At 44.3% G+C, this 13,251-nt stretch overlaps 1 protein-coding gene across 1 annotated transcript in view; it reads left to right on the top strand.

Annotated features, from left to right (window-relative positions):
* Window positions 1–12,992, top strand: part of ppp1r9ala (protein phosphatase 1 regulatory subunit 9A-like A) — a 41,689-nt gene extending 28,697 nt beyond the window's left edge. Inside the window, exons 6-20 of the mRNA XM_024003338.2 lie at window positions 1,456–1,588; window positions 4,248–4,406; window positions 4,516–4,569; window positions 4,807–5,036; window positions 5,733–5,829; window positions 5,923–6,067; window positions 6,238–6,383; window positions 6,577–6,910; window positions 7,084–7,135; window positions 7,219–7,290; window positions 7,450–7,645; window positions 8,533–8,577; window positions 10,591–10,707; window positions 11,856–12,044; window positions 12,370–12,992. Coding sequence (XP_023859106.1) covers window positions 1,456–1,588; window positions 4,248–4,406; window positions 4,516–4,569; window positions 4,807–5,036; window positions 5,733–5,829; window positions 5,923–6,067; window positions 6,238–6,383; window positions 6,577–6,910; window positions 7,084–7,135; window positions 7,219–7,290; window positions 7,450–7,645; window positions 8,533–8,577; window positions 10,591–10,707; window positions 11,856–12,044; window positions 12,370–12,528 — 2,128 coding nt within the window. The 3' untranslated portion in view covers window positions 12,529–12,992. The remainder of the gene's footprint in view (window positions 1–1,455; window positions 1,589–4,247; window positions 4,407–4,515; window positions 4,570–4,806; window positions 5,037–5,732; window positions 5,830–5,922; window positions 6,068–6,237; window positions 6,384–6,576; window positions 6,911–7,083; window positions 7,136–7,218; window positions 7,291–7,449; window positions 7,646–8,532; window positions 8,578–10,590; window positions 10,708–11,855; window positions 12,045–12,369) is intronic.
* The last annotated feature ends 259 nt before the right edge of the window (window positions 12,993–13,251 follow it).

The following is a 13,251-nucleotide window of genomic DNA, read 5'->3' as shown; positions in this document are numbered from 1 at the left end:
GATCACCGACAACGATGAGACAGCCTATAGGGAGGAGGTCAGAGACCTGGTGGTGTGGTGCCAGGATAACAACCTCTCCCTCAAAGTGACCAAAGGAGATGATCATGGACTACAGGAAAAGGAGGGCCGTGCACGCCCCCATTCTCATCGATGGGGCTGTAGTGGAGCAGGTTGAGAGCTTCGAGTTCCTTGGTGTCGTGAAGAGGGCACGACAAAGCCTATTCCCCGTCAGGAGACTGAAACGATTTGGTATGGGTCCTCAGTTCCTCAAAAAGTTCTACAACTGCACCATCGAGAGCATCCTGACTGGTTGCATCACCGCTTGGTATGGCAACTGCTTGGCCTCCGACCGCAAGGCACTACAGAGAATAGTGTGTACGGCCCAGTACATCACTGGGGCCAAGCTTCCTGCCATCCAGGACCTCTATACCAGGTGATATCAGAGGAAGACCCTACAAATTGCCAAAGACCCTATCCATAGACTGTTCTCTCTGCTACCGCACGGCAAGCGGTACCGGAGCGCCAAGTCTAGTTCCAAGAGGCTCCTTAACAGCTTCTACCCCCAAGCCATAATACTCCTGACCAGCTAATAATTTTCATGCTGCTGTTACTCTCTGTTTATTATCTATGCATGGTTACTTTACCTCTGTACATATTACCTCAATTACCTCGACTAACCTGTGCCCCCGCACATTGACTCTGTACCGGTACCCCCAGTATATAGCCTCTTTAATGTTATTTTATTGTTACTCTTTATTTTTATTTTTCATTTTTAAAAAAACGTATTTATTTTTTACTTCAGTTTTATTTAGTAAATACTTTCTTAACACTTATTTTTCTTTAAACTGCATTGTTGATTAAGGGCTTGTAATTAAGCATTTCACTGTAAGGTTGTATTGTACCTGTTGTATTCTACGCACGTGACAAATAAAATGTGAGCTGATTTGATTTTGAAATAAGTCGTTATCATCCTAGGTGTGGCTCGCCTCGCCCCCAGAGTTTTAGGTTGTCTGGCAACACGAGATTAAGGTGTGACAGTAAGGGAACGTCCCACAAAATACCTCATAGCTTTCTTCAAGTGATTAGGTATGACTGGAATAAAATAAATATCCTTGAGAATTGTAGAAATATTGAATAAATCGGTTGGTTTTTATTATTGTCTACTGCATGTGCCTCAGGCCTCCACACAGAGAGTAGCCCACATGGGACACGGGTGAATATGTTAATGATTCACTGTAGGCAATTGAAACGCGCGCACACACTCTAAGAAGAGTTCAATAAACAGGCTTCACCCGTTTGCCTTACATTGCAACGACTCATATCAGTATGAGCCCGCTATTATGATTGAAACTATGCTTGTATGCCTTTAGAGCAAAGGAAATCAAATTGACTAGGAAAGGCGTCTGCTGGTACTACCACTCTCCACGCTGACCCGCTGCACTCTCACACAAACAGTTTTCTGATTGGCCGGGAGAAGCCGGGGACGCAGAGCGAGGTGGCACGTCTGATCAGTGAGACCCTGGAGCAGGAGAAGAGCGAGCAGGAGCAGCAGGACCTGGACGACCCCTATGAACAGTCCACCGAGGAGGTGAGTCAACCCAGTTGGTTAGCCCAATCCAGTTACACTCCATCCGGGAAGGGAGCAGTGAGTAACCCTGATGCTGTGTGGGTGGGGTGGCTGCTGGAGCCTGCTGGAATTGTGCAATGTTTGCTTTTCAAAAGCACAGGCAACCACAGGCCTTTATTTGTAGAGGGAACTGGGCATGAAAAGGTAGGGCTCCTAGAAAAGAGACAAAGCTTAAACCTATTGGATCTGCTAAAAGGCGATATACACTGATTATACAAAACATTATGATCACCTGCTCTTTCCATGACATAGACTGACCAGGTGAAAGCTATGATCCCTTATTGATGTCATCTGTTAAATCCACTTCAATCAGTGTAGATAAAGGGGAGGAGACAGGTTAAAGAATAATTTGTACGCCTTGAGACAATTGAGACATGTATAGTGTGTGTGTGCCATTCAGAGGCTGAATGTGCAAGACAAAAGATTTAAGTGCCTTTGAACGGGGTATGGTAGTAGGTGCCAGATGCACCGGTTTGTTTTAAGAACTGCAACGCTGCTGGGTTTTTCACGCTCAACAGTTTCCCGTGTGTATCAAGAATGTTCCACCACCCAAAGGACATCCAGCCAGCTTGACACAACTGTGGGAAGCATTGGTGTCAACATCCCAGTGGAACGCTTTCGATACCTTGTAGAGGCCATGCCCAGACAAATTGAGGCTGTTCTGAGGGCAAAAGGGGGGGTGCAACTCAATATTAGGAAGGTGTTCTTAATGTTTTGTACACGCAGTGTACATGTCTCATTGTGGAGCATATCATATAGATACAGTGCATTTGGAAAGTATTCAGACCCCTTGACTTTTTTCACATTTTGTTACGTTACAGCCTTATTAAGAAATCGATTTAATTGTTTTTTCCCCCTCATCAATCTGCACACAATACACCATAATGACAAAGCAAAACAGGTTTTTAGAAATGTTTGCAAATGTAAGTATTCAGACCCTTTACTCAGTACTTTGAAGCACCTTTGGCAGTGATTACAGCCTCAAGCTACGAGCTTGGCACACCTGTATTTGGGGAGTTTCTCCCATTCTTCTCTGCAGATCCTCTCAAGCTCTGTCAGGTTGGATGGGGAGCATCACTGCACAGCTATTTTCAGGTCTATCCAGAGATGTTAGATCGGGTTCAAGTCCGGGCTCTGGCTGAGCCACTCAAGGACATTCAAAGACTTGTCCCGAAGCCACTCCTGTGTTGTCTGGGCTGTGTGCATAGGGTAGTTGTCCTGTTGGAAGGTGAACTTTCGCCCTTTCATCAAGGATCTCTCTGTACTTTGCTCCATTCATATTTGCCTCAAGCCTGACTAGTCTCCCGGTCCCTGCTGCTGAAAAACATCCCCGCAGCATGATGCTGCTTCCACCATGCTTCACCGTAGGGATGGTGCCAGGTATTCTCCAGACGTGACTCTTGGCAAAGAGTTCAATCTTGGTTTCATCAGACCAGAGAATCTTGTTTCTCATGGTCTGAGTCCTTTAGGTGCCGTTTGGCAAACTCCAAGTGGGCTGTCATGTGTGTTTTACTGAGGAGTGGCATCTGTCTGGCCACTCTACCATAAAGGTCTGATTGGTGGAGTGCTGCAGAGACGGTTGTCCTTCTGGAAGATTCTCCCATCTCCACAGAGTAACTCTGGAGCTCTGTCAGAGTAACCATCGGGTTCTTGGTCACCTCTCTGACCAAGGCCCTTCTCCCCCGATTGCTCAGTTTGGCCGGGCGGCCAGCTCTAGGAAGTGGTTCCAATCTTGTTCCATTTAAGAATGATGGAGGCCACTGTGTTCTTGGGAACCTTCAATGCTGCAGAAATGTTTTGGTACCCTTCCCCAGATTTGTGCCTCGACACAATTCTGTCACGGAATTGTCCTTCGACGTCATGGCTTGGTTTTTGTATGACATGCACTGTGAACTGTGGGACCTTATATATAGACAGGTGTGTGCCTTTCCAAATCATGTCCAATCAATTGAATTTACCACAGGTGGACTCCAATCAAGTTGTAGAAAAATCTCAAGGATGATCAATGGAAACAGGATGCGCCTGAGCTAAATTTCAACTCTCAAAGCAAAGGGTCTGAATACTTATGTAAATATGGTATTTCTGTTTTTTTTTGTTGAGTAAATGTGCAAACATTTCTAAAAACCTGTTTTTGTTTTGTCATTATGGGGTATTGTGTGTAGATTGAGGGAACAAAAATATTTTAATCAATTTTAGAATATGGCTGTAACGTAACAAAATCTGGAAAAAGTAAAGTGGTCTGAATACATTCCGAATGCCGGACTACTCCTGTCCAAGGAGCTGTTGGTAGTGGTGAACAAATTTGTCCATTTCAATGTGGGTATGCAATTAATCTGTGCAGTAGTGTGATGGGGCTTTTTGTGTTGTTTTTTTCTAAGTGTGTGGTGGCTCATGTTTGGGGTTGTGTGTGTGTGATGGAACATGTTGATGAGCAGAAGATATGAATTTCCTGCTGATACAGGCCTCCTGCTGAGCTCTCTGCAGGCTACCACGGTAACACTGAGATATGATGTAGTGATTACCCATACCTCTCCCCTGGGCTCCGAGCCGAGCTGCTGGGCGCCACGTGGGCAGGTGATTGGCTGCGTGATTGTGTGGTTGTGGTTGTTTTGTGTTTCAGGAGGAGCACTACGAGGAAGAGGAGGAAGAGGAGGGAGGTGTCCTAGGGTCTAGTTTCTCCGGCGGAAGGACAGTGGAGGTGTTTGACCTGCCGAAGACCGAGGCCGTGTTCATGCCCTCCAACGTGGACTCCACACAGATGGGCTTCAAATTCAAGGAGGTATTTCAAATGATAGAATTATCACAAGTTTACAGTTTGGTGGCTGTGTAATTATGTGTGTGATATGTGCTTGTTTTTGTTACATAAATTGTTTCTTTCTTTACCTTAGCTCCAGCTGAAACACAACATAGCAACAGCTGAAATAAGCCAACTGAAGGAAAAGGTAGGTCAATCTGAAGAACAAACGATTGTTTTATAAACACGAGAACTTATGGATAAATGCTTGGAGCGTAAGCTGACGCCAGCCCGGTGACTAACTATAAATGTCATCAGTCACACTGTCTGTCTCTGCCTGTCAGTCACCTGACTGACCGTAATGATTTGAATATGTTGATTGTACTCGTAGGCGAGAAGCCCTTACGTTTAGGTAGTATAAATACCTTTCACTATTCCTTTACAGCTAAGGGCGTCCGAGGAGGACAAAGCATCCAGGGAGTCCATGGAGGTTGAGTTGGAGCAGAAGATTAAGGAGAATAACGAGAAGATGTTGAAGCTGGAGAAGTACTGGCTGGAGGCCCAGGCTCTGTGTAAAACTGTCAACAAGCAACTGTCGGAGACCCAAAGCCAGTACGAGACGCTGGACAAGAAATACAACAAGGCCAAGAAACTGCTCAAAGACTACCAGCAGAAGTGAGTTAAAAAAAAAATATATATATTTCACCTTTATTTAACCAGGTAGGCTAGTTGAGAACAAGTTCTCATTTACAACTGCGACCTGGCCAAGATAAAGCACAGCAGTCCGACACACAACAACACAGAGTTACACATGGAATAAACAAACATACAGTCAATAATACAGTAGAAAAAAGAAAAGTCTATATACAGTGAGTGCAAATGAGGTAAGATAAGGGAGGTAAAGGCAATAAAAAGGCCATGGTGGCGAAGTAATCACAATATAGCAACTGGAATGGTAGATGTGCAGAAGATGAATGTGCAAGTGGAGATACTGGGGTGCAAAGGAGCAAGATGAACAAAGAAATACAGTATGGGGATGAGGTAGTTGGATGGGCTGTTTACAGATGGGCTATGTACAGGTGCAGTGTTCTGTGAGCTGCTCTGACAGCTGGTGCTTAAAGCTAGTGAGGGAGATATGAGTCATCAGCTTCAGTGATTTTTGCAGTTCGTTTTGCAGTTCGAGTTGAGTTCACTAAGTTAGACGTGCATTTTTTCATTATTTAGAAGTCGCAACTTCAGCTGAGTGAGTTTCTGTGTTGACCAGGCCGAGGGCTTCCTTCCACTATGCTGAGTCATGTTGTGTAGAAAGTACAATATGTTTATGCGTCAATGGAATGATTTCTGAAGTTTAATGCTCTGATTCCTTTCCAGGGAGATTGACTTTGTGAAGAAGGAGGAGGAGATGAGGAAAGTTCTAGACGAGAAGGATCGATGGTACAAGGAGCAGCTTGAAAGCCTGCAGGACAGGGTAAGAGGGACATATTGGAAGAAAGAGACTTCAACATTAGAACAGACCTAGTGGAGAAGAAGTTGACTGGCCATTCTATGGTTCTCTCCTCAGATAGCGGTCCTGGAGGGCAGCGGTCCACCTGCTGACCGTGAAGAGACCCAGGCGGGTCAGGACTCTGCTGTGGAGAGGAGACGGAGCACCCAGGGGAGTGAAGGCCCTGTCATCAACACACAGTCAGTGGACTCTCTAGCGCTAGGTAGGGCTCCAACGTACACTTGACGAACAGGATAGAAGCCACCCATTATTTACCACCATTGGAAAGCGTGACTGTCTCTGTGACTGTCTCTGAACACCAGTATGTCTGAGAATAGTGTACAGTTTGCTGTTATGTTGTGTTTACTGAGCTGTTTTGTCTCTCCTCCACAGATACAGACTGGAGTGAGCTGGTTCCGGAGACTGAGCGCTTGGACACCAGTGCACACAAAGCCAAGTGCCTACTGGTCCCAAGGAGGAATCGTCCGTCTCGCAACAAACTGAAGGAGAACCTCGTCATGTCCCCTTGCCACTCACAGGTCAGCCCAGAAAGTTCTCTCATTCGTTTTGAAAACAATTTCAGGGTTCAATAGTACTAGCTATTTCAAAGATTTCTTCTCCCGCATCTCTTTCTATGGATGCATGTTCAATACCAATATTCACATGTTTCAGTTCTATCTCCGAGCCACTGTTTGTCTGCTCAATTCACTGCTGACTGTTTTTCCCCTCCAGGAGAACGAGGAGGAGGAGGAGGAAGATGCGGAGGAGGACTCTACCAGCAGAAGGAGGTGCATCCAAGAGAGCCTGTCCCTGCCCGGGCCCATCTGCTTTCCTAGGAACGGCCAGAAGGACGACACCCCCGAGGCTGCGGAGAGATCCAGGAGCAAGTTGAAGCTCTCCAGCAGCCCCTCCCTGCCCCCGTCCCAGAGAGATAGTGTCGAAAGCGGGGGCAGTCCTTCCCTGTCCGTGCCGAAAGACACCTCTTTGCCCTCGCCACACTCCCCCTCAGGGTTCCTTCACAACGTCAAGAAGAGGGAGTCCAAGGGGAAGGGCAAGGAGCTCAAAGGTACTGCCATTAATCTGCTACCCACAATATGATGTTTACACAGTACATTTACAAAACAAGTTGTTGCTGCTACCTCCACTGACTATCACCATATTGATATGCCTCTTACTGGCTCTCTGCTTGTGGCAGTTCATTACTTTGTAAAAAAATATATAAAATGGACTCTGTTACAGATGAGACAAATGAGAGTTCTTCAGTCGGAAAACCCAAAAAGACGATTTTTGGGTAAGTGCCTGCGATAAAGATTAGTTCCCATTTTGACAGTCCTGTTAGTCCCTGCGTCATCTAAAGATTTTGAAAACCAACAGTGGCCTTCGGAAGTCTGGTGGCAAAGGGAGGAAACATGACAAGGAGGTGATGCGAGCATCTCTGGACAGCAGGTATGTCACATGTCATGTTACCAGGCTGACTGTTTCACCACATCCTAGATAAGTCATCACCGTACACTCACAGCTCTGCTAGCAGAGGACCTTTCTGCTAATAAAGGGACAATACGTAACTTGGAGACTTTTATTTTTCTTCATTTTCCTAATGTCCAGGGGTTCTGCCGAGCTCCTGGAGGAATCTGGGGGAAACCTGTCCCCTTCTGAGTCCATGACCTCTATTCCCACATGTATGCCCTTCTCCTGGTTTGGGGACCGAGACAGGGACAAGGAGCCTTTGTCCACCAGCAGCAGCCTACCATACACAGCCACTGAGACCAGCAGTGAGCAGAGCCAGGACCGCAAGAACAAGGTGAGTGCACACACACACACACACTGCCAACTCCATCAAAAGACAGAACGAAAAAGCCCTCATCATCTAGAGATCTTTATCCAAGAGGTAGAGATTTCCAGTCACTTCAGAATCACCAGTAACAAACGGAAGCAGAACACATAAAGGAATGATTGCATTAGGCCATTTTACTGGAATGAAAAATATAGCCGGGATTCGAATTAGATTTCATTTGCTACTACTAAGTGGAATCCTGTGTCACTGAACTGACATCTCTCAGTCATTTCCGAACCGTTTCATGGTGAGTTGGCCAGTAATCCACTGGAAATACCACATCCAGTCAAGAGATGTGTAGCAGCCGGCCGGTAACATTTTTCCCAGAGCGTGACGATGACATTGCTGTGGAGTGGCTGGTCTGTCTCCTATAGCTCCTCCCATTCAGGAAGAGAGCAGAACAGGGTTGCACTGCTGCTGCTCCTGCTGCTGCCTGTGGAACCATATGGGGGCCGTGGGTGCGTCCCAAATGGCACCCTATTCCTCTATGGGCCCTGGTCAAAAGTAGTGCACTATATAGGGAACAGGGTGCCATTTGAGAAGCTGCCCCGTCTTTAATCTGAGAGCAAGAGGATGAGGATTCACTGGCATTTCAATGGCTTAGCAACCAGATAATTATCCCCATTAAATGCATCTGCACAAATAGGCCTGAGTAATTCCCAACCAGACTGCCTGGGGAGTAGACGGAGGGCTGTGGGGAGTGGGCGATGTGTGCCACAAACAGGGCCTCCCTGGTTCCTCTGGCTGGAATTCTACTCTGTGTGGTCCTGTGGCAGCTAGAGGTGGGTGTCAACCCCAGTGTACAGTACGGAGAACGACTTGACAATCTCTCCAACCGTCCTTCTTTTAAACAGACAGATCTCTCCTGGTCCTCTTTATTCAGTCGCTCGTTAGATTTGGTACAGTATGATTTTCTTTTTACAACCCCAATCTTAGAGGAGCTGGTAGATTAGAACTAACCAGTCATCTAGTTTCGTGTTGTGATAGTTCATTTCACATCTAGATTGTACTAATACCCCAACACTGATTTGTGTTGTTGTAGTGGATTTGGGTTTTGTGGTAGTGTGTCAAGCACTTGCAGAGCCTTCAGAAAGTATTCACCCCCCTTGACTTTTCCCACGTTTTGTTGTGTTACAGCCTGAATTTAAAATGGATTACATGTAGATGTTTGTGTCACTGATCTACACACAATACACCATAATGTCAAAGTGGAATTATGTTTTTCAAAGTGTTTACAAAAGATTTAAAAATGAGAAGCTGGAATGTCTTGAGTCAATAAGTATTCAACCCCTTTGTTATGGCAAGCCTAAATAGGTTCAGGAGTACACATGTGCTGAACAAGTCACAGAGTAAGTTGCATGGACTTAGTCTGTGTGCAATAATAGTGTTTAACATGATTTTTGAATGTCTACCTCATCTCTATAACCCCACACATACAATTATCTCTAAGGTATTTGAGTCAAACAGTGACTTTGGTGACTTTAAAACAATGGTGACTTTAAAACAGTTACAGAGTTGAATGGCTGGTATAGGAGAGAACTGAGGATGGCTCAACATTGTAGTTACTCCACAATACTAACATCATTGACAGAGTGAAAAGAAGGAAGCCTGTACAGAATAAAAAATATTCAAAAACATGCATCCTGTTTGCAACAGACTGTAAAAAATGTGGCGAAGCAATTCACTGTTTGTCCTGAATACAAAGTGTTATGTCTGGGACAAATACAATACAACACATTACTGAGTACCACTCTCCATATTTTCAAGCATAATGGTGGCCTCATCATGTTATGGGTATGCTTGTAATCGTTAAGGACTGGGGAGTTTTTCAGGATAAAAATAAATGGAATGGAGCTAAGCAGAGGTAAAATCATAGAGGAAAATCTGGTTCAGTCTGCATTCCATCAGACACTGGGAGATGAATTCACCTTTCAGCAGGACAATAACCTAAAACAAAAGGCCAAATCTCCGCTGGAGTTGCTTACCAAGAAGACTGTGAATGTACCTGAGTGTCCTAGTTAAGTAGATTTTCTTCTACTTAAATCTATGGCAAGACCTGAAAATGGTTGTCTAGCAATGATCAACAACCAATTTGACAGAGCTTGACGAAATGGGCAAATGTTGCACAATCCAGGTGTGAAAAGCTCTTAGAGACTTACCCAGAACAACTCACAGCTGTAATCGCTGCCAAAGGTGCTTCTACAAAGCATTGACTCAGGGGTGTGAATACTTATGTAAATGAGATATTTCTGATTTAATTTTCAATAAATGTGCAAATATGTCTAAAAACATGTTTTATGGGGTATTGTCTAAGATGAGTGAGAATGTTGAATTTGAATTCAGGCTGTGYCACAACACAATGAATGCTTTCTGAAGGCTCTGTGAATCTAACTTCACATTTATGCTTCCTCGCCATACCTTTCATATCACACGTGATATGATGAATATTATCGGTCGGAATTCATCACAAATGATTGAAAAACATACTCCTGACACAGTACCACAAAGGTTTTTGAGTGCTGCAATTAGTGCTGTACCAATAGAAATTGTGTGTCATAAATGTCATAGTAGAAGTCGTTTTGTCATGATAGCAATTCTGTCGAGTTATGTTTGTCTTGTACTCAATTGGTAAATCCATTTGGATTTATGAATGTGAAATCATTGACCTGATATCTTCTTCTTCCCGTCTGTTATGATGATAATGTATTTGACACAGTGTTGATATCACCATAGACCAAATCATGTCAATGATAATCCCTATTTAATTCTCAACCTCAATTTCCACGTTTACAGTACAACTGCTGATCGCCTTCCTCCCTAGAGCTTTAGGCCACAGAACTGTCGTGTACCCACCCATGTGTTTGTCTAGTTAATGCGTTCTTCCTTGTTTCCTCCTTGTTCCACCGCTCCAGAATTTGTCAGTCATAGATGATTCAAACCTTGGCAGCCCCAGTTCAGACATCTCAGGCTTAGTTGCAGAGCCCAATCTGCCTGGGCGCTCACATACTTTAGTCTTCTCGTCCAGTGAGGTGAGTACTCTCTCTCTTTGTTCCACAAACCCCTGTGCGGGATGGTGCTGCTCAGATGTCTCTGAAAGGGGACAGTCTCAAGCATGTTTTTTTGAGTTTACCCCCCTCGTGGCTGTGATGATGGAATCGTGAATGACCACCGGAGAAGGAAGTTGCATGTGTGTGCTGAAGTTGTCTGTGTGGTGTTAAAACAAGTGTCTGTCTTTAGCGTTGGGTCCTTGTTGTGCTACTACCAGCTGAACTAGCAGTAGAGGCTACTTAGTTACTCCAGTGGTCTTCTGTTTTTCTCATAGACCTTAGAACAGGGATCATCAGTTAGATACAGCCACAAGACAATTTTTTTTACTTGAACGGATGGTCGGTGGGGCGGAACATAATTACAAATCATTTGTAGAAGCCCAAACAGAAATAATATTCGACTAAAACTTAATCATTTCAAACCTTGCTTACATTTGTACATGGTCGCGTGTATTTCTAATATGCGTGGAAATACTTGGGAACAGATTTCCCAAATTTAAATCACTTGGAGCTGATTTCCTGGTGTTTTTACAGTTTTTATGTCCATCAATGATCATTCAACATCCACAACAATAAAAAAGATATGTTTTTTGGGGCCAAATACAACCACACCGCAGGCCGTCCGCCAGTTGGGGAACCCAGCCATAAAATGATCTGTGCCGCTCCTGTCTCTGTTTAGTGGAGCTTGTCTTACATTCCTTTTCATATGGTTTTGGATTGTGTGTGTAATTGTGTTTTATGACTGTTTGGCTTATCTTGTTGGTGTTTCAGTTGATAAGTGATTCATTTTACTCTGATAAACACTACACCTAAGCCCTGCCTACTATACTTTAACAAGCAGACGTATGCCAGATAGAACAAAACAGACATGCTCCCGCTGCATGTTCTGGCCTGTTCCACTTAAGGGAGTTGTGACAAACTCTGAATGGACCATTGGATACAGCTTTTTTTAAATGTGATTTCAGTCACTGGATGTGCAATGCATGTACCAAATGCTTTGCACTGTGCCATAAAGTTTTGATATTGTGCTTAAAACATGAATTTGCTATTTCATCCGTTATACTGTGCTGTAGGTGAGTGTTTTTTCGTTAGTTTTCTTGGGATGTCATGTGTTTCTTGGCGTTCCGTAGAACCTGGATGATGAGCCAGTGCCCACAGGGAAGGAATATCAATGGCAGAACCGCCCTGTCCTCGAGTGGAACAATCAGCAAGTCTGTCACTGGTTGATGGGCATGAACATGGACCAATACACACCTGAGTTCACCGCCAAGGGTGTGGATGGCCATCAGCTCATGCACCTGGACAGTGACAAGTTGAAGGTACGAGGGCATCACAAGCAACAAGACCACAGTTCAGAACTCGTATGTAGGCCACACACAGTTTCAGTCAGAAGGAAGAAAGTACAATTGAAGTGATTTTCATACCATCCGAATGCAAGCTCTTCCATTTACAGCAGCAGTCAGGTTTATATGCCATAGACTGCCACCTTATAGCCCCAAATAAACCGGCTGAATTCTACAATGATTTACACTAAAATGGTACATATGGAAAACAACACAATAAATTAGAGGATATTGTCRGAAGTGTATATACATTTCATAGAGGTGTGTTCTAGAATGTGACCAGTGATGTTTGTCCCCTCAGGCCCTAGGTGTGTCCAGCCAAAGTGACCGGGCCATCATCAAGAAGAAGCTGAAGGACATGAGGAAGGCCCAGGAGAAGCTGGAGAAACAGAGGGAAAAAAGGGAGAAGGAATCACGGCGCAGCGGGAGACTGCCTCCCAACACTGACTATGTCTGCTGAACAGAGGTGACCCAGTCTCTCTCTCTGAACGTAACCCAACACATTCTCTCTCGAGTGAGGCAGGGCATTCAAGGACCCTTGTATTTGTTCTGTTTCACATATAGGCCTACGTAAGTGCCATCCACCTCAGTTCACAGCAGTTACTAAGAGAGTACTAAAGCAGTCACTCATCATGTGAGTTTCTAATGACCAGTAACAACAATGTTAGCGCACCAGGGTTGATTTACCATTCCAATTGGAAGAATCATCTGAAAATAGCCCGATTTGTCGTTGGCTATTGATACTTTTCCTAGTTTCCTAGTTTTGGGTTATTCACAAGAACACACAAGAGCTGGCTCTGCTTTTTAATCAAATCAAACACGCTGACAGTCCTGTCGCCAGCAGTATCTGTATCACATCATCATTGTGGTAGATTGGGGAGACGGGGGGGGGGGAGTGATACTGTAATGATAAGTGTTAGGGACATGACCAAAAACAAAACATGTTTTTTTTTTACCTTTATACAGCTATAGAAGCAGTACTTTTATCCCTTTTGAGGTTCCAGATATGTAGTTGCAGGATTTGTGTACATTTACCCATACAACAAGTGGAATGAGTTCAGTACTACTTTTTACATGTTTTATAGTGTATTTTTGCTAGCTTAACTTTCCTGTAGCCATGTACAGATATTTTGTTGCAGGAACTTTGTACAGTTGCGATAAAAGTACTATATAATCTTTTAAG

The sequence above is a fragment of the Salvelinus sp. IW2-2015 genome, linkage group LG2, assembly GCF_002910315.2.
Source record: "Salvelinus sp. IW2-2015 linkage group LG2, ASM291031v2, whole genome shotgun sequence".
Taxonomy (NCBI): domain Eukaryota; kingdom Metazoa; phylum Chordata; class Actinopteri; order Salmoniformes; family Salmonidae; genus Salvelinus; species Salvelinus sp. IW2-2015.
The sequence above is the reverse complement of the archived record's forward strand: the minus strand, read 5'-3'. Positions and strand labels throughout refer to the sequence as shown.